The sequence below is a fragment of the Procambarus clarkii genome, chromosome 23 (assembly GCF_040958095.1).
Source record: "Procambarus clarkii isolate CNS0578487 chromosome 23, FALCON_Pclarkii_2.0, whole genome shotgun sequence".
In the NCBI taxonomy this organism is placed as follows: Eukaryota; Metazoa; Arthropoda; class Malacostraca; order Decapoda; family Cambaridae; genus Procambarus; species Procambarus clarkii.
In genome coordinates, this window is record NC_091172.1 from 7,906,203 (window position 1) to 7,928,220 (window position 22,018).

Here is a 22,018-nt window from a genome sequence, read left to right on the forward strand (position 1 = left end):
GACCGGGTAAACAAGGACGAACTTTTCAACACTGGTGGGACGCGAACAAGGGGACACAGGTGGAAGCTGAGTACCCAAATGAGCCACAGAGACGTTAGAAAGAACTTTTTCAGTGTCAGAGTAGTTAGCAAATGGAATGCATTAGGAAGTGATGTGGTGGAGGCTGACTCCATTCACAGTTTCAAATGTAGATATGATAGAGCCCAATAGGCTCAGGAATCTGTACACCAGTTGATTGACGGTTGAGAGGCGGGACCAAAGAGCCAGAGCTCAACCCCCGCAAGCACAATTAGGTAAGTACAATTAGGTAAGTACACACACACACACACACACACACACACACACACACACACACACACACACACACACACACGCCCACAAACCCACAAACGAGAGGGCCTCATAATGGTCATGAGAGATATTATTGTACAAGCAGATAAAGATAAATCACGACTGTTGATACTGGGGGACTTCAACTTTAGAGCAATAGACTGGGAGGCCTATGAAGCAAGAACGGAGGACTTTTGGACATGCAGATTTGTGAACCTCATTCTGGAGACATTCTTGTATCAACACATAAAGCAAGCCACAAGAATGAGGGAAGGAGATATACCGTCAGTACTGGATCTAGTATTCACCAGGAAAGAAGAAGAGATTTTTGACATCCAGTACCTTCCTCCCTTGGGAAAGAGTGATCACGTCCTGTTAGACATTAAATATGCTTTAAGATATCATCTAGAAGAAAATGGGGACATTGAAACAGTTGATAAACTCGATTTAAAGAGAGGCAACTATGGGGAACTTCGAAATTTTTTTAATGAGTGTAATTGGACAGAATTGTTGCTAGGCAGGGAAGTAAATGAAATGTATGCCAAATTTTTAAAACTATACGAGGAAGGCACACAAACATTCATACCAAAACAGAGATGCAGGACCAGAAAACAGGATTGGTTCGACAGAAATTGTGAGAGGGCAAGAGACCAAAAGACACAAAAATGGAATCAGTATAGGAAGAGGCCAAACCCCCAAACATACCAGCGATACAAAGATGCGAGAAACAATTATACAGCAGTAAGGAGAGAGGCAGAAAGAAATTTTGAAAAAGGGATAGCAGATAAATGTAAAACAGAACCGGGCCTATTCTACAAATTCATAAACAACAAATTGCAGGTAAAGGATAATATCCAGAGGTTGAAAATGGGAAACAGATTCACGGAAAATGAAAAGGAAATGTGTGAAACATTAAATGAAAAGTTCCAAAGTGTGTTTGTACAAAATGAAATCTTCAGAGAACCAGACACAATAAGAATTCCAGAGAACAACATAGAGTGGATAGAGGTGTCTAGAGATGAAGTGGAAAATATGCTAAAGGAGCTCGGGAGGAACAAAGCAGCTGGCCCAGATGGCGTTTCACCATGGGTTCTGAGAGAATGTGCATCTGAGCTCAGCATTCCACTTCACCTGATCTTTCAGGCATCCCTGTGTACAGCAATCGTAGCAGACGTGTGGAAACAGGCTAACATAGTTCCAATCTACAAAAGTGGCAGCAGGGAAGACCCCCTCAATTATAGACCTGTATCATTGACAAGTGTAATAGTGAAAGTATTGGAAAAGCTAATCAAAACTAAATGGGTAGAACACCTGGAGAGAAATGATATAATATCAGACAGACAGTATGGTTTTCGATCAGGAAGATCCTGTGTATCGAATTTACTCAGTTTCTATGATCGAGCCACAGAGATATTACAGGAAAGAGATGGCTGGGTTGACTGCATCTATCTGGACCTAAAAAAGGCTTTCGACAGAGTTCCACATAAGAGGTTGTTCTGGAAACTGGAAAATATTGGAGGGGTGACAGGTAAGCTTCTATCATGGTTGAAAAATTTTCTGACTGATAGAAAAATGAGGGCAGGAATCAGAGGCATTGTATCGGAATGGAGAAATGTCACAAGTGGAGTACCACAGGGTTCAGTTCTTGCACCAGTGATGTTTATTGTGTACATAAATGATCTACCAGTTGGTATACAGAATTATATGAACATGTTTGCTGATGATGCTAAGATAATAGGAAGGATAAGAAATTTAGATGATTGTCATGCCCTTCAAGAAGACCTGGACAAAATAAGTATATGGAGCACCACTTGGCAAATGGAATTTAATGTTAATAAATGTCATGTTATGGAATGTGGAATAGGAGAACATAGACCCCACACAACCTATATATTATGTGAGAAATCTTTAAAGAATTCTGATAAAGAAAGAGATCTAGGAGTGGTTCTAGATAGAAAACTATCACCTGAGGACCACATAAAGAATATTGTGCAAGGAGCCTATGCAATGCTTTCTAACTTCAGAATTGCATTTAAATACATGGATGGCGATATACTAAAGAAATTGTTCATGACTTTTGTTAGGCCAAAGCTAGAATATGCAGCTGTTGTGTGGTGCCCATATCTTAAGAAGCACATCAACAAACTGGAAAAGGTGCAAAGACATGCTACTAAGTGGCTCCCAGAACTGAAGGGCAAGAGCTACGAGGAGAGGTTACAGGCATTAAATATGCCAAAACTAGAAGACAGAAGAAAAAGTGGTGATATGATCACTACGTACAAAATAGTAACAGGAATTGATAAAATCGACAGGGAAGACTTCCTGAGACCTGGAACTTCAAGAACAAGAGGTCATAGATTTAAACTAGCTAAACACAGATGCCGAAGAAATATAAGAAAATTCACCTTCGCAAATAGAGTGGTAGACGGTTGGAACAAGTTAAGTGAGAAGGTGGTGGAGGCCAAGACCGTCAGTAGTTTCAAAGCGTTATATGACAAAGAGTGCTGGGAAGACGGGACACCACGAGCGTAGCTCTCATCCTGTAACTACACTTAGGTAATTACACTTAGGTAATTACACACACACACACACACACACACACTTGTACCTTGTCAAGCACAAGACGAAGCTGGAAAAGGTTCAGAGGTATGCCACTAGACTAGTCCCAGAACTAAGAGGCATGAGTTATGAGGAAAGGATGCGGGAAATGCACCTTACAACACTGGAAGACAGAAGAGTGAGGGGGAGACATGATCACTACCTACAAAATCCTCAGGGGAATTGACAGGGTAGACAAGGATAAACTATTCAACACTGGCAGTACGCGAACAAGGGGACACAGGTGGAAACTGAGTACCCACATGAGCCACAGGGACGTTAGAAAGAACTTTTTCAGTGTCAGAGTAGTTAACAGGTGAATGCATTAGGCAGAGATGTGGTGGAGGCTGACTCCATACACAGTTTTAAATGTAGATATGATAGAGCCCAGTAGGCTCAGGAACCTGTACACCAGTTGATTGACAGTTGAGAGGCAGGACCAAAGAGCCAAAGCTCAACCCCCGCAAGCACAATTAGGTGAGTACACTAATGCCCCTATTCACCTAGCAGTAAATTGGAATCTGGAAGTTAGAAAGCTGCTACAGGCTGCATCCTGGGGATGTGTGTGTTAGATAAAAATATATGTTGTTTACATATGATGGAGGAAAAGAGGTCGAGAATCGGTACATTAGGCAACCGACGCTTAGAAAGGTGGGGTCCAAGAGCTAACAGCTAAATCCTGCATCCTAAATTCTGCAAATAATAAATCAAAATATTTAATACGCACACATACATGTTTTACATGAATTTGCCTGAGGGCGACCATCTCTGATGGCCTCGATGGGGCAGGAAGTCAGCGGTTGCTCAAAGGCCTTCCCCATCCCCGATAAACCTGAGGATTTTTCCGGCTTTATTTTAATGGAAGTAATGTCTTGGCATTTACGGCTTCATCGGGTACTCACCTAGTTGCACTCACCTAGTTGTGCTTGCGGGGGTTGAGCTCTGGCTCTTTGGTCCCGCCTCTCAACCGTCAATCAACAGGTGTACAGGTTCCTGAGCCTATTGGGCTCTATCATATCTACACTTGAAACTGTGTATGGAGTCAGCCTCCACCACATCGCTTCCTAATGCATTCCATTTGTCAACCACTCTGACACTAAAAAAGTTCTTTCTAATATCTCTGTAGCTCATTTGGGCACTCAGTTTCCACCTGTGTCCCCTAGTGCGTGTGCCCCTTGTGTTAAACAGCCTGTCTTTATCAACCCTGTCGATTCCCTTGAGAATCTTGAATGTGGTGATCATGTCCCCCTAACTCTTCTGTCTTCCAACGAAGTGAGGTTTAATTCCCGCAGTCTCTCCTCGTAGCTCATACCTCTCAACTCGGGTACTAGTCTGGTGGCAAACCTTTGAACCTTTTCCAGTTTAGTCTTATGCTTGACTAGATATGGACTCCATGCTGGAGCCGCATATTCCAGGATTGGTCTGACATATGTGGTATATAATGTTCTGAAAGATTCCTTACACAAGTTTCTAAAGGCCGTTCTTATCTTAGCCAACCTGGCATATGCGGCTGATGTTATCCTCTTGATATGAACTTCAGGGGACAGGTCTGGCGTGATATCAACCACCAGGTCTTTCTCTCTGACTCTTGAAGTATTTCATCTCCCAAATGGTACCTTGTACAGGCATACCTCAGTATACGAGTTTAATCCGTTCCTGGAGACGCCTCGTATTCCGAAAACTCGCATTCCGAAGTTAATTTCCCCATAAGAAATAAAGGGAAATGAATTAATCCGTTCCTGACTACCCCAAAAACCCCACATCAAACTAAATTTTTATACCTAATTTACCTAATTCATCTAAATAAACCTACAAAACTATGTTCCAGTTATTACTTACCTTGCTGTCGAGTGCTGTAGGCGTATGGAAGATGGTGAGGAGGGGGGAGGAGGAGAGGAGTTACTGTTTGGAAGGGGAGTCCCCTTCCATAATCACATCAGGCAGTGAGGACCTTTCTGGTGTGCTCTCCCTGGGACGTTTTACCTGAGTGCCACTAGGTCCTGGTTGAGGCTCACTGCTCGATTTCCTCACCACAAATCTGTCCATGGAAGCTTGCTTTTCCCTTCTTCGCAAGCTCTCTCTGTAGTAAGGCATCACATTGTCATTGAAAAGATTAAGACAACGGCCTACTACAGCTTTCTCTGGGTGAGTCTGTTCAACAGTTGTTTGAATCTCTTCCCACATCTGACACACCTTAATTACTGCAGAAGGGACATTCGCTGGTGCTGCTGCCACCTCCTCCTCCACTGCAGAATCATTCGCTGCTGCGTTGGCTTGCTGTTCCTGTTGAAGGGCTAGGAGTTCTTCGGTGGTCAGTTCTTCGTTGTGTTCTTCCACCAACTCCTCCACATCATCACCATCCAATTCCAAGCCCATTTGCTGGCCTAGACTAACAATTTCCTCAACAATAGGCGCATCACTTATAGGCTCAAACCCCTCAAAGTCTAGTTCTCTCACACATTCAGGCCACAATTTTCTCCAGCCAGAGATCAGGGTTCTTTGAGTCACTTCTTGCCAGGCTTTGTCAACGAGTTTTAAAGCACTACAAATGTTAAAATGCTCTCTCCAGAACTCTTTGAGGGTGAGGTTTGTGGCTTCAGTCACTTCAAAACATTTCCGGAAAAGTGCCCTTTCATAAAGTTTCTTAAAATTCGCTATGATTTTCTGGTCCATAGGCTGAATTAGAGGAGTGGTGTTAGGAGGAAGGAATTTAACTGTGAGGAATTTATTGTATCTAGGCAACAAATCATCTTCCAAGCCTGGAGGATGAGCAGGAGCATTGTCAAGGAGAAGCACGGCTTTGAGTGGCAATTGTTTCTCCTGCAGATATTTTTCTATGGCAGGGCACAGCACTTCATTCACCCACTCCGAAAAAAGAAGCCTAGTCACCCATGCTTTTTTATTAGACTTCCACATCACACACAAATGGGTTTTCTGCACTTTATACTGTTTGAAAACCCTTGGATTTTCAGAATGATACACTAGCAAGGGTTTAATTTTCAAATCGCCACTCGCATTTCCACACAGCACAAGCGTAAACCTATCTTTCATAGGCTTGTGTCCAGGCAAGGATTTTTCCTCCTTGGTAATGTATGTCCTCTTAGGCATTCTTTTCCAAAACAGTCCTGTTTCGTCACAATTAAACACTTGTTGCGGTAGGTATCCCTCAGCCTCTACAAACTCTTTAAATTCGTCAATAAATCGTCCAGCAGCTGGTTTGTCTGAGCTGGCTGCATCCCCATGCCTTGTAACACTATGGATACCACTTCTCTTTCTAAATTTTTCAAACCAGCCCCTGCTTGCCTTAAACTCTTTCGTTTCTGCATCACTCGTTGCAGGGGTATTCTTTAGAAGGTCTTCGTGCAACACCCTGGCTTTCTCACAAATAATGGCCTCCGAAACACTATCACCCCTCAACTCCTTGTCGTGTATCCAAATTAATAACAACTTTTCCACTTCTTCAAGTATTTGTGGTCTTTGTGCCGTTAATGTTCTTACTCCTTTTGCCACTTTAGCACCCATAATCTCATTTTTCTTCTTAAGTATAGTGCATATTGTTGATGTGGCTTTGTTGTACTGCCTACAAAGTTCAACAACACGTGTACCGTTCTCATGCTTCCGAATGATCTCTTGTTTCTCCTCTATTGTCATCCTCACATGAGCTTTCTGGCCTTTATCCTTACCACTGGCTTTCTTGGGACCCATGGTGAGATATATAATAACAAATTGTATAGACAAATCACCAAAAATCCAACAAAACACTGAAAATCCGCGAGAAGAATTGATGTGGGGGTAGTCACTGAGCGCGAGACAATGGTAAACTGAGGGGTGGCGGGGCAGAGGGGCGACGATCGCCGAACCACCACGCGCTAGGTCGGCCTGTACCCGTATCAACAAACTCGCGTCCCGAGGTAACCCTCGCCTTCCGAGACAAATTTTTGGAGTAAATACTGCTCGTCTTCCGAAAAACTCGCATACAGGGACACTCGCATTCCGAGGTACCACTGTATCTGGTCTCCTGCTTCCTACCCCTATCTTCATTACATTACATTTGCTTGGGTTAAACTCTAACAGCCATTTGTTCGACCATTCCTGCAGCTTATTCAGGTCTTCTTGAAGCCTCAAGCTGTCCTCCTCTGTCTTAATCCTTCTCATAATTTTGGCGTCGTCAGCAAACATTAAGAGGAATGAGTCTATACCCTCTGGGAGATCATTTACGTATATCAGAAACAGGATAGGAATAAGGTTATAAACAGGAATAAGGTTAGCTGACGTCTAGATGTTACCACTGCTAGGCTTAGGCTCAGCTACAGATTGATTGATAAAGATTAAACCACCCAAGAGGTGGCACGGGCATGAATAGCCCGTAAGTGGTACAATTTTTTATTCAGTAATTTTTTTCAGTATTCTGAGGTTGCATTTAATCGTCAAGCTGTTATCGCGGGGGAAGGATACTTCTTGACAGTCTTTATGAGGGTGTCCAGCTGCTGGACACCTTTTTTGACCAGGAGAGTGGCTGTGTTGAATGCTTCAGGGTGGCCACGGCAAGATTCAGGGACTCTTAAAGCTCTTCTAAGGTCGTTGCTTCACATTCCAGAAGATAGTGACATAATGGCTTTTCTGTGACACTCGGGTACAAGTACCTCTAGGAATTTGTAACATCTGCTGATGTAGATTTGACTAAATGTAAGTTCTGTCAGCAGAACTATTCGCATACTTTGCGTCATTATATAATGGAATGTGAAAAAATTGCGGAATTTAGAGATAACACCATCAGTAGTGTCCAAGAAATGTGCAAGTACTTCATTTATAATGATGTGCTGCCCGAAATCTTAGCGAAGTATCCAAAATTTGCTTACTGTAAGTAATGCATGCACATGACTGTAAAGCTGCCGCCCAGTTGGGTGGGTGTGCAAAAGACTAGTGACTGTGTGACTCACCATAGATGTAAAGTGCGTTGTATAGTGACTGTTGTGAGCCTCTTGTTGAATCACTTGTGACACAAAAGATTATTGATGTGTGTATTTGTGTGGGTGATTAAATATGTATGTGTATGTATATATGTATACGTATGTATGCGTACATGTATGCATGAGTATGTGTACATGTATATATAACATTAATAATTGTGTAACTAGCATCAAAAGATTGTTATTTGCTTAGCTAAACGAACTAGAGGGTTCAGTTCCTGAACCGGTTATGTGCCTCTGTAATCCTTTACACCACCGCCCACGGGATGGGTATGGGGTGCATAATAAAGAAAAAAATTGAATAATACCCGCTCCTCACAGGCTTCACAAAAAAATTAACACGTAATGAATAGTATGACAATGTAGAGTTGAAGACAATGTGTAACCATGAAGGAAAATTAAAACAGGAAATTACTCAAACACTTCCACGTTAATCAACACATCAACCAAAGTACATTATTACGTGTTGATTATCACGAAAGTGCTCAAGTAATTTCCTGTTTGATTTTTCCTTTGTATTATACATTGTTATATGTATATATTTTCAGATTATAATTCGTAATATGTAAATATCTAGTATTTATTTATAATAACATTTTATTTTTTATTTATGAGTATTTAATTTTTTAGTATTTATGATATGCAATTTCACCCAAAACACTATGCATGTTAGTGACTTTTGCAAAAAATGTACAAATACCAATATGTAATCTCACAAACCCATTCTACCATCTTGTAAATAAATAACTATGAATATTATTATTAAAAAATGGTAAAGATAAATGGGCAGGTTTTGGGCAGACCTAGAAATGCCTGAAAGCCTTTGCGAGTTAGCTTAAAAAGAATGTAAGATCACAAATGTTATGTACTCTCTCAAGAAAATGTATCTTCTTGTACATAAATGAATAACTAAATTCTTTTATTTAATTCTAATGCTTGAAGGCGAGAACAGGTGTGAACGCCAGCTAGCGCACAAGTACATGAGCGCCCAAAATACTTTTACACAAAAGACATGTACAGACAGGCGCGTGGCTTCTGACTTCTTTTTTATTGATTAATATTACATATTAGGCACTTACCTATAATAGTTATTATTATATACAAGTATATCTATCACATAATAAATGTAAAAGGAGTTTATCCAAAAACTGACAAAAGTGTTGTGTGTTTTAAAGTGCTTTGTATAGGGACTGTTGTGAGCCTCTTGATGAATCACTTGTGACACAAAATGATTATTGATGTGTGTATTTGTGTGGTTGATTAAATATGTATGTGTATGTATATATGTTTACGTATATATATATATATATATATATATATATATATATATATATATATATATATATATATATATATATATATATATGTACATGTATGTATGAGAATGTGTACATGTATATATAACATTAATAATTTTGTAACTAGCGTCAAAATTGTTATTTGCTTAGCTAAACGAACTAGAGGATTCAGTTCCTGAACCGATTATGTGCCTCTGTAATCCTTTACACCACCGCCCACGGGATGGGTATGGGGTGCATAATAATGAAATTGAATAATATGGAACACGTACACCTATGCGAAACGTCCAAAGCTGGTGTCCGAAGTGGTAAAAGTATTAGTGTGCGATGTTGTCAGTGTACAGAGTGTCTTGTATCCATTCTTAAGGGCCCCCTGGGGGCTGGTATTGTGTAGCTGGCAGCCACCCTCCCACTTGCCACTCAGCACCGCTCCTGTGCCAGGTAAGTCCACTACGGGCTCACCATAGCCCGTGCTACTTGGAACTTGCTCAGAGTAGCTGAATCTATAACAACAACAACTCCCACTTGCTCCACTGGGCCGGTATCTTCCTCGGGAGAAGCAACAGTTAACTATAATTTGCTATTTTTGCGCTGTCACGAACACACAACAGTTATGTATAGCATCTAATACCGAGACGTTGTACTGTTAACATACCCAAATCGTGAAAGATTGGTAGTACTGCCCGCGCCAGGAGTCCAGCCATGTTTACTATAGAGGGATACGAAGCTACTTCATGGTAGCAGTGTGTCCATCCCGAAAAAAATATTTATTGGCAGTTATTAACGTTTTTCAGTGGCCACTAATAATGAATTAAATTATTTTAGAACTACCGCTTCAATATACTTTCTGTATTTAAGAGATGAAAGGAAAATAATAAAAGCCCGTATGAGCAAATATTTACCTGAATTTACCTGAGGGACAGGAAGCTGGCGTCTTATCAAAGGTCCTCCATTTGCCCTGATGATCTTTTCCAGTTGTATTTTGAAATCCCACAGAGTTTTGGCATATACAACTTCGGCGGGTAGGCGGTTCCATTGGTTAATAACCCTGTGGGTGAAAAAGCATCTGTTCTCAGTCCAACATTGTGGCTTTTTCAGCTTGAAACTGTTGCTCCTAGTTCGTGCTATATCTGATCTACATTACATTATTATTATTATTATTATTAATTCATGGTGTCGGGGGACAGGCAGCCATAGTGTATATATACAATTTAGACGTATATCGAGGTCCACACAAAGTTGAATTACTGACCTCCCCCCGGATGATACCCCCACAAGCTGACTAGTTCCATGGGTACCTACTTGGAATTATTACTGATAGGTGGACTAGGGTATTAGGTGATAGGAAATACGCCTAACCATTTCTGTCCCGCCCGGGATTCGAACCCGGAATTCTTGATCATGAGTCATGATTACTGAACGAACCGGACTGTACGACCGGGACCCTTTTATAATAATAATACCCGAAATGATTATTAATAATAATAATTGAAATAAAGCGTTTTGCCCGAATCGCTTTGCGTAATAGTGGCTTCATTAGTATGTATATAACTGCCCTAGACCCCTACAAGGTCTAGGACACTAGCTGGGAGTACAACGTGAGCGGGTTCGAACCTCTTCATGGCTCCTGCTGATTTTCTCATCGATACACCACGTTAATGTGATTTAATTATGCATGTGACGAGAAGCGTTGGAGGTAAACTACTGGACCATTAACCAGAGTGCACTGATACCTTGATATCAAATCAGCTGTCAAGATAGATAAAAACAATCGCCACCCCGCCAGACCAATGCTCATTAAACTCAACATATCCCGTTGTTAAATATGACCGTATTCAAAGACCTGCAAAGCAAAAAACAGACCCCATATGTGAACGAGTGTCTGACCAAACAGCAAAGAATCAGCCTTCAAAGAAAGAGTTGATTATAACCTTTGATTGCTTATAAGCAGTCTGTGGGCAATAATACACCAGGAACTTCAACAAAACCTTGTAGATCTGAGGCAAAGTGAAATCGACACCAGTAATTTCATCCATCATCATACTGGTCATGCAAGAAGAGTCACACATCTATGAATCATTCTATAAAATCAGCAGCCTCCTAGATGTTACTACTGCTCGGCTTAGACTCGGCTATAAGTATCTCTGGAAATTTTCATTATCTGCTGATGTTGACCTGACCAAATGTAAACTTTGTCAACTAAATTATTCGTACTCCTTCTGTCACTATTTACCTGATTTACCTGAGGGCCACTAACACTAGTGGCCTCGACGAGGACAGGAAGCCGGCGGCTTGTCGAAGGCTCCCCCATTTGTTGTGATGATTTTTTCCAGTTGGACTTTAAAATTCAACAGAGTTTTGGCATATATGGCTTCGGCGTTTAGGTGGGTCCATGGGTTTATAACCCTGAGGGTGAAAAAGCATCTCCTGTTTTCAGGTTTGTTGAGCTTGAAACCGTTGCTCCTTGTTTGTGTTACATCTGACCTTATGAAGAAATTGTCCGAATCAACATCCAAATTGTTGAGTAATTTATAAGTTTCAATGAGGTCCGCCCTGTCAGGCCTGGTTTGTAGTGTTGTTCGCTCTGTGGGCCTCAACCGTTGCTGATACGAGAGTTGACTTGGCTCTGGAATGTTTTTTGTTGCCCGGTGTTGCACTTTCTCCAATGTCCTTTTGAAGATGTGGCTTCGATGCTTGGATACAGTAATCCAGATCGGGGCGCACCAGAGATTTTTACAATTGAATCACTATCTTCGTTTCCTTAAAGTCAAAGTAAAGTTCCTTAAAGACAGCTGCTCCTACCTGTTGTGCAACTTTCAGTGAGTGGTGGATTTTGACTCCAAGATACTTTTCTTCATCAATCTGCTGAAATGTTATATTATTCATTTAGTAGTTGTGACGTGGGTTGTTATGCCCCACGTTCATGGTCGTGCATTTGTCAATATTAAAACGCATTTGCCTCTCTTCTGACTATTTGTTGAGTTCATGTAGCTCGCTTTGTTAGGTTTCAATATCATTATTGAAACCTGCTCCTTTTAAAAGCAATTCCCGTGGCGCAGTGGTAAAGCACTCGCCCGGCATTTTGCGAGCGATTTGACTTGGGTTTGCATCCTGGCCGGGGAGGGTTGACTAGGTGTTAATACTTTCCTGTACCTTTTGTTTGCCCAGCAGTGAATGGGTACCTGGATGTTTAACGATTTGGCGGGTCGTATTGCAGGGGAAATTAGTTTTATGGACCTGTTCGAACGCTATGCTTGCTAGTAGCTTTACAAGAATGTAAGAACTCTTATATATATATATATATATATATATATATATATATATATATATATATATATATATATATATATATATATATATATATATATATATATATATATATATATGTCGTACCTAGTAGCCAGAACGCACTTCTCAGCCTACTATGCAAGGCCCGATTTGCCTAATAAGCCAAGTTTTCATGAATTAATGTTTTTTCGACTACCTAACCTAACCTAACCTAACTTTTTCTTTTACCTAACCTAACCTAACCTATAAAGATAGGTTAGGTTAGGTTAGGTAGGGTTGGTTAGGTTCGGTCATATATCTACGTTAATTTTAACTCCAATAAAAAAAAATTGACCTCATACATAAAGAAATGGGTAGCTTTATCATTTCGTAAGAAAAAAATTAGTGAAAATATATTAATTCATGACAACTTGGCTTATTAGGCAAATCGGGCCTTGCATAGTAGGCTGAGAAGTGCGTTCTGGCTACTAGGTACGACACACACATATATATATATATATATATATATATATATATATATATATATATATATATATATATATATATATATATATATTACAACATTAGAACACTTTCCCACCAGGAGATTCGAACCCTAGCCAGCACAGAAGCCTTACAGCAACTGGCATAACTGGTACGCCTTTAACCCACTGCCCCACAGCTCAGACTGCTAAATATGACCTTATTCTATAATGCATAGAATAATCTCTATACATTATAGAGATTATTATACATTATAGATTATTATTATTATTATTATTATATAATCTCTCTTGTGTGTTTAGGCAAGTTGTGCATATATATATATATATATATATATATGTCGTACCTAGTAGCCAGAACTCACTTCTCAGCCTACTATGCAGGGCCCGATTTGCCTAATAAGCCAAGTTTTACTGAATTAATATATTTTCTCTAATTTTTTTCTTATTAAATGATAAAGCTACCCATTTCATTATGTATGAGGTCAATTTTTTTTATTAGAGTTAAAATTAACGTAGATATATGACCGAACCTAACCAACCCTACCTAACCTAACCTAACCTATCTTTATAGGTTAGGTTAGGTTAGGTAGCCGAAAACGTTAGGTTAGGTTAGGTTAGGTAGGTTAGGTAGTCTAAAAAACATTAATTCATGAAAACTAGGCTTATTAGGCAAATCGGGCATTGCGTAGTAGGCTGAGAAGTGAGTTCTGGCTACTAGGTACGACATATATATATATATATATATATATATATATATATATATATATATATATATATATATATATATATATATATATATATGTCGTACCTAGTAGCCAGAACTCACTTTTCAGCCTACAATGCAAGGCCCGATTTGCCTAATAAGCCAAGTTTTCATGAATTAATATATTTTCTATAATTTTTTTCTTATGAAATGATAAAGCAACCCATTTCATTATGTAAGAGGTCAATTTTTTTTTAATGGAGTTAAAATTAACGTAGAAATATGACCGAACCTAACCAACCCTACCTAACCTAACCTAACCTATCTTTATAGGTTAGGTTCGGTTAGGTAGCCGAAAAAGTTAGGTTAGGTTAGGTTAGGTAGGTTAGGTAGTCGAAAAGCAATTAATTCATGAAAACTTGGCTTATTAGGCAAATCGGGCCTTGCATATTAGGCTCAGAAGTGAGTTCTGGCTACTAGGTACGACATATATATATATATATATATATATATATATATATATATATATATATATATATATATATATATGACTGAAAACTCACACCCCAGAAGTGACTCGAACCCATACTCCCAGGAGAAACGCAACTGGTATCTACATGACGCCTTAATCCGCTTGACCATCACGACCGGACATAAGGAAGTGATAGCCAAAGTTATTTAAACCATTTCCCCGCCGGCACTTCAGGCTTGTTCGCATTTGTGTTCCTCACGTGTGCCCCAAAGAATGAGGTGATTTGATAAAATGCTATGCCCAAGATTACCATCCGAGTGCCGGCGGGGAAGTGGTTCAAATAGCTTTGGCTATCACTTCCTTATGTCTGGTCGTGATGGTCAAGCGGATTAAGGCGTCCTCTAGATACCAGTTGCGTTGCTCCTGGCAGTATGGGTTCGAGTCACTTCTGGGGTGTGAGTTTTCAGTCGCATATAGTCCTGGGGACCATTCAGGCTTGTTCGCATATATATATATATATATATATATATATATATATATATATATATATATATATATATATATATATATATATATATATATATATGTCGTACCTAGTAGCCAGAACTCACTTTTCAGCCTACTATGCAAGGCCCGATTTGCCTAATAAGCCAAGTTTTCATGAATTAATTGTTTTTCGACTACCTAACCTACCTAACCTAACCTAACCTAACTTTTTCGGCTACCTAACCTAACCTAACCTATAAAGATAGGTTAGGTTAGGTTAGGTTGGGTTGGTTAGGTTCGGTCATATGTCTACGTTAATTTTAACTCAAATAAAAAAAACTGACCTCATACATAATGAAATGGGTAGCTTTATCATTGCATAAGAAAAAAATTAGAGAAAATTTATAAATTCAGGAAAACTTGGCTTATTAGGCAAATCGAGGCTTGCATAGTAGGCTGAGAAGTGCGTTCTGGCTACTAGGTACGACATATATATATATATATATATATATATATATATATATATATATATATATATATATGTCGTACCTAGTAGCCAGAACGCACTTCTCAGCCTACTATTCAAGGCCCGATTTGCCTAATAAGCCAAGTTTTCATGAATTAATGTTTTTTCGTCTACCTAACCTACCTAACCTAACCTAACCTAGCTTTTTTTGGCTACCTAACCTAACCTTACCTATAAATATAGGTTAGGTTAGGTTAGGTAGGGTTGGTTAGGTTCGGTCATATATCTACGTTAATTTTAACTCCAATAAAAAAAAATTGACCTCATACATAGAGGAAAGGGTTGCTTTATCATTTCATAAGAAAAAAATTATAGTAAATATATTAATTCAGGAAAACTTGGCTTATTAGGCAAATCGGGCCTTGAATAGTAGGCTGAGAAGTGAGTTCTGGCTACTAGGTACGACATATATATATATATATATATATATATATATATATATATATATATATATATATATATATATATATATATATATATATATATATATATATATATATGCATATATATATATATATATATATATATGCATATATATATATATATATATGCATATATATATATATATATATGCATATATATATATATATATATATGCATATATATATATATATATATATATATGCATATATATGCATATATATATATATATATATATATATATATATATATATATATATATATATATATATATATATATATATATATAATTTTTATGGGGCTGGTATATAATATAATATAGGGCTGGTGCCAAAATAAACCCTTGTGGTACCCCATCTTACCACATTTCTCCAATCAGATTCATTCTCACTTAGCACAGCTCTGTTTTCTTTGTTTTAACCATTGCTTTATCCATTCTAATATTCTTAAATTTATTCCATTTGCCTGTAATTTCCTTGTCAGTCTTTCCTGTGGTACCTTATCAAAGGCTTTAGGAAAATCAGTGTTTACTACAGGAACCGGAAGGCCTTTGTCAGAGTAGCTGGTTACCGCTTCCAAACATGTGAGCAGCTTTGAAAGGCAGGATCTGTTTTTAACAAACCCATGTTGTGTCGACTTTACAAGAATGTTCACCATAAGATAACATTAATGGAACAATATTATGCATATTAATAACCATACATATACCATTTATTAATAAAGTTAGGACAGTGTATTTAAAAAAATATGGTGAATAAACTAGGTCATAACAGTGGTCAACACTGTGATCTTGTGACAACACTGTGTCCTTGTGTCTACACCGGGCCTCAAAAACTCTCTTGGTCAATTTTCACATTAAATATATTTCGAAAGATTCATCACTGGTTCAACAGGTAGAATAATCTCCCCCTTGTCTTGTTATATATATTGTATGATAAAATAATGCTCAATATAGGTTATATTATACATTCCCAGAGAACCTGGGAGTGGAAGGTGTGTTCTGAGGCCCGCTCTCTCTCATGGAGTATTACCAGATAAATTTTCCTGGTTGTGTGGGTTCTAGCTGGCGCTTGAGGGTCTGTTCTATTGTTTGGGGACCTTCGGGGAGTCCAGAGATTGATTTGTGTCGAATGGAACTTGTTTTTCGTAAGAAATTATATCTGGATATCGGCCGCTCGTCCATATTTTTTAAGGCTGAGCTGAATTAAGTATGTATAAGTTAGCTTTAACCAGGAGCAGGATTAGCAACCCAATATACGAAGAAAAATTGCAAGAAAATTTAGTTATTTAAAAAAAAAAGTTTGAAAATAGAATGAGAAAAAGAGAAAATCCTTGGCAGTTGTGCAAGTTGGCATGGCGATTACCCAAGCGAGACGAAGTATTTTTGCTAGAGGAGCCTTCGGTGTGTACTGGCGGCGTGACCACATGACCAGCAAGAAACAACATCTGGGATATCATATTAGCAGTGCTTATAATTTGGCCAGCTGGTCATTTGGTCACAACCAGGCGGGAAACGTCCGGTTGTGACCATATGACGAATTGGTCAAATTTATTGGCACCGCCAATATTATTGCATTATCAATGTCTTCCCTTAGGCTAGTGATTCTCAGCTGGGAGCCGCTAGGCTACCAGGGCAAGCATTTTAGGCAGAGGAGGAATTTCAGTCAGTGGGAAGACCTCCTAACTGGTAAAGAACGAGGTAATTTGAAGGGTAAATCACAAAGCCGTATGGCTAAGTGAACATCGCCTGTCAGCGGAAACTAATGCTCCTTGCAACGAATAAACACGTACACAGATGGGTAGATAATTAGTCCCAGGAGTCCCTCATGGAGGCAAGAACCGTCCCCGCCCCACACAGAGAACTCTGGGTAGCAAAGCAAACACTCGGCCCCTCCCAACTAAAACGCAAAAAGTGATCCAGTGCCCACCAGAAGCAGCAGTCAGCCGCCACCACGTCTGAGGGCACACCGAGAGCCCACCCATTCCCGGCATCTCTAGGTCAAGCCCGCGCTGGACACCGTCACACCGCCCGAAGGAGCAGCTAGAAAACGTTCAAAATCTAACAACTTTCCTGTGACACCAGGCGATAAGTGCGCAAGGCGTAGCAACAATCCGGAACGTTGAACAGGAATGCCAGAAGGCAGTATCAAAATTCAATGGGTAAAATCGCGAAATGGAACGTGATCCGGCAGCCCCAAGGTGTCCAGGCGTCCCCTCGACGACAAGGTTGAACCAGGAGTCAACGTCAACGTTGTTTCGTCATCAACATTGGCTTTGTTGATATCCATAATGGCGAGCCACCTCTTCCCTCCAACACTTCCAGACTTTTTAGTCAGTGCGATTAATATCGGGTTTAATCTCTTCGCCTTAATTTAATAACTATATTAATAGAACCATATTCAGTTTCTCAGTTGTCTCGTGGTGAGCTAGGAACATCATCAGCCCATAACCTATATTACTGCGCATTATTATTAATTGTTGTTGTTGAGTTAGGGGCGACGATGATCGTGGGATCGGATGCGCTCCGGCGTACCCGTGAAGGGTTAATCGCGAAGCCTAATGGTGAAATGAATGTCGCTTATGAGCGGAAACTAATATGCCTCGTGGCAAATAAACACACAGACGGGGAGATGATTGGGGAGCCCTCAGGAGTCCCTCTGCTTATTAATGTATTCAAATGAACATAGAAGCATACGTTTGTTCTTTAAATAGTTGAATATCATTAAGTTTACATATCCTGGTAGTTTGCGTGTGGCATGAAATTCTTGCATATTGTTTATTATTTTTGAATATTGTGCAACCAGCAGACCCAGTAGATATGGTTTAGAGAGGTCGTACCGGTGCCCAACCAGGTTTTTACGACAGGCCCGCCTACACTTTGGCATGCATGTAATGTTGTTCACACCAGAACGCCGGTTCAGGTCACCTCATTGCCACAGAATTATTTTCTCAGTGATATATCACACCATTGTGATTTCTTTGTGGTCTGTAAGGGTGTGAATAGCATTAACCGCAGGTCAGAGTGTGTTTGGGAATACCCAGTGTGCAGGTTCGAATCCTCCTCATGGCTCCCGCAGATTTTCTAATTGATACATCACATTAATGTTATGTATCAATGTGAAAACCCCGATCAATCACCAGGCATAAGAGGTCACAGTTGGCTCTGGCCAGAAACTGGTTGGGTGACCGTGCAGACAGCCCCACCCTAAGGCAGGGGGGGAGGACCTCGACAGGTCTGACAAGTTCACTGTCCTCGGTAACAGGAAATGACACCCAACCAAAACCAGTGGACGATCGCGCTTTAGGAAGTATTTGACGCCGAGTTTCATAAGCATTTCCGAAAAGACCTAATCTAAATCCCCAAAAACATTTTTAATAGCGTATGTATATACATTTCTGTGGAATATACTTTTATTCTGAATATTGTTAATTGTGAGTACTGAAGCAGGCAGAACGAGACATTCGTGAGCAGATCTCTCCAGCAACACGACCGGTCATGCATACGGCCTCTTGCATGTTGCAAGGTCTGCCACGAAATAACAAATCTATTTGCTAGCAAAAATAGCTCGCAGCAGAGGTAATTATCACATTCATCCTTTTACTTTCATCTATTATTTTCAATTTAAAAAACTATAAAATAATTTTTTTTATTAATAAACTTAGGTATGCACAGCAATGTGCTGCTACCCTATTCTGTATGAAGAACTACACAGTGTAGATGAAAAACCCAGCTACAAGCTCATCCAACATCCCCACCTCACAGGACGGCCAGTCATACATGGAATCTGGAGAGAACATAAAATGTAAAGCTGATATATTAGCCTCCACTAGCCAAATCTGGGTACAGCACAAGAATATCTTTCAATATTCATGAATGTACAAAGTAATTACAGAACTCAACGTACCTCATACCATTTGGTCTGAAATCACTGATAACAGAGCAATCATAGATATAGTGTTGGAGAGTATGACCCAGCTCTTGTACACATAGTTTACAATGTTGCAGCAAACATGATAAATATATATTATACAAACCTAGCGTCAACAAGGAATAATTCACGATAACACAATGGATTGATTTAGTTCATTTATTATGCTCAGAAACTCAATCCCAAACACGTACCACTGTGGGGGAAACCTACTGATAAAGCACGTTGACATATATAGAGTTTTTTTTTTTTTTTTTTTTTTTTTTTGAGATATATACAAGAGTTGTTACATTCTTGTACAGCCACTAGTACGCGTAGCGTTTCGGGCAAGTCCTTAATCCTATGGTCCCTGGAATACGATCCCCTGCCGCGAAGAATCGTTTTTTCATCCAAGTACACATTTTACTGTTGCGTTAAACAGAGGCTACAGTTAAGGAATTGCGCCCAGTAAATCCTCCCCGGCCAGGATACGAACCCATGACATAGCGCTCGCGGAACGCCAGGCGAGTGTCTTACCACTACACCACGGAGACTTTTCGTGACCTCTCGCCCTCGATAGCAGCAGCAAGCCAATTAACCTGACCAAAGCACATCAGGAGCAAAGAATAACTTCGCGCTGGGGCAATGAGCACTAAATCACCACGAGTTATTTTCTTAAGAGGTGGAGGCGGCCATAGTGAGTTGATGAGTGGGGGGGAAATAGGCTAGCTGGCACCCGGCGTCGGCATTGAGGTCAGTGTAGGTGTTGTCATTAACTCAGTGTTGTGCTAGAACTTGGTGAGGGAGGGTGTTCCGCCGGCCGCTCGTCTTCACTCTCTGTGAGCTTTCTGTTACATGGGATTATATACAAGTTAGTGTTGCCGTCCATCAACCTAAGAGGATAAATAAAGATAATTACTGGAGTTACAACAGCTAAAGGTATGTGGACAGGAAATTAGAAATAGCGTGATAAGGCGCTTTCGATTTTTTATCATATTTTTCGAGGAAAGTAGTTTCGGACATGTTAAGATGTGACGGTGAGACACACCATCTTGGTGTGAGCCGTGAGCACTGGACACTGTGTAGGGGAGGAAGGTGGTGACAGCGTGTACCTTGCCCGGCCTGGACCACCACTCCACCAGCTGGACCGCCCCCACCACACTCCCACACCTCGCTCTCTGCTCTGTTATATGATCAACCTCTACCATAACCCCTACACATCCAAGAGAGCCACTCTTGCCACATACTCTACACCACCCACACCACAAGTGGAAACTGGAGACGCAAATGATTCGAATAAATGGAAGGAACTCGATTCGTTTCCTTCACGGGAGGTCAGCAAGTGAAAGAAGCTGTTGAAGCCTATTCTATCCACAATTATAAAACTAGATTCGGTAAAGAATTCAAACATTAGGATAGGTAAATTATTGATAACGCAACAGGTACAACAAGGCTAGTAGTAGAGGCATAAACAAGGCCGTCTTCGCGAGCGTCCACAACGTCACTAAACTGATGTACTAAATCGCCCCAAACTAACCTAAACGAGGACCCACCAGTAAACAGCAGGACATCACATCAGTTTTGCTAGGGTAAGGTAATTATCAGGAGAAATGTCTAAGCCATTACGACAATACAGCACTTGGAAGGGGCAAGGATTGGTGCCCAACCACATGGACGGTCGAGGATTGAACACAGACCTGCATATGTTAGCCCTCAAATTGTAAGACGGTAGGTGTATAGCCAATCCTGAGGCGGCTAGGCCCATGACGTCACTCAACGTAGAGCGGGTAGTGCCCGTCCTCAACTCTGAAGTAGGTTCAGTTATCCGAGACCTTAGAGAAGGGGAGGACCTCGTGACCCAGGTCCGCTGGATATATACAGTGTTGTCTTCATCAATAAAGCCCACGAAGTTAGCCTGTGCATCTCTACAACCAAGCAAGTACGAACTACAAGGTAACGAATACATGAAGCGAGACCGTCGCTCTGTCGTCCAACAATAAAGGACTTAGGAAAGTGGTTGGGCATCAATTTTGCGAGCCGCTATGATTGGTGGTGCCCGTCCAGCAGTACACCAGTTGTTGGCCTGAGGAGACGTGTGCCAGAATGCGATATAGTATTGGAGAGGACGGGTTGTATAGAGCGCTTGAGTTCACTTCCCCCAGATTACGGGCTCACCATAGCCCGTGCTACATGGACACTCCGTTCTGAGTAGCTAAATCTAAAACAACAACTTCCCCAGAGACACTGATAGGCAAATACAAAAATACCCTGCCACAAACTTCCTCGGGGTTCCCCCTCTCAGCTCCTCTACACACACCCCGGCTACCATACCCCTGCAGCTCCTCCACCACCCCCCGGCTACCATACCCCCGCAGCTCCTCCACCTCCCCCCCCCGGCTACCATACCCCCGCAGCTCCTCCACCTCCCCCCCCCGGCTACCATACCCCTGCAGCTCCTCCACCACCCCCCCCCTTTCCGACTCTGCTCGACAGTTCTCCGGAAGCGCTGTTTATCTGGGGTATCCCGACCAGTC

General features: G+C 40.6%; 2 protein-coding genes across 4 annotated transcripts in view; one reads left to right on the plus strand and one right to left on the minus strand.

Annotated features, from left to right (window-relative positions):
- Positions 1 to 9,943, minus strand: part of mRpS29 (mitochondrial ribosomal protein S29) — a 40,848-nt gene extending 30,905 nt beyond the window's left edge. Inside the window, exon 1 of the mRNA XM_045751640.2 lies at positions 9,852 to 9,943. Coding sequence (XP_045607596.1) covers positions 9,852 to 9,900 — 49 coding nt within the window. The 5' untranslated portion in view covers positions 9,901 to 9,943. The remainder of the gene's footprint in view (positions 1 to 9,851) is intronic.
- Positions 9,944 to 20,254: 10,311 nt separating this feature from the next.
- Oatp26F (Organic anion transporting polypeptide 26F) overlaps positions 20,255 to 22,018 on the plus strand; it is a 152,677-nt gene continuing 150,913 nt past the window's right edge. For 2 of the 3 annotated variants that reach the window (XM_045751636.2, XM_045751638.2), the window contains exon 1: positions 20,255 to 20,423. The gene's annotated coding sequence lies outside the window, so the exon portion shown is untranslated. Of the gene's footprint in view, positions 20,424 to 21,248; positions 21,438 to 22,018 lie in introns of those variants that run through there. The other variant, XM_045751637.2, reaches the window with a different exon arrangement.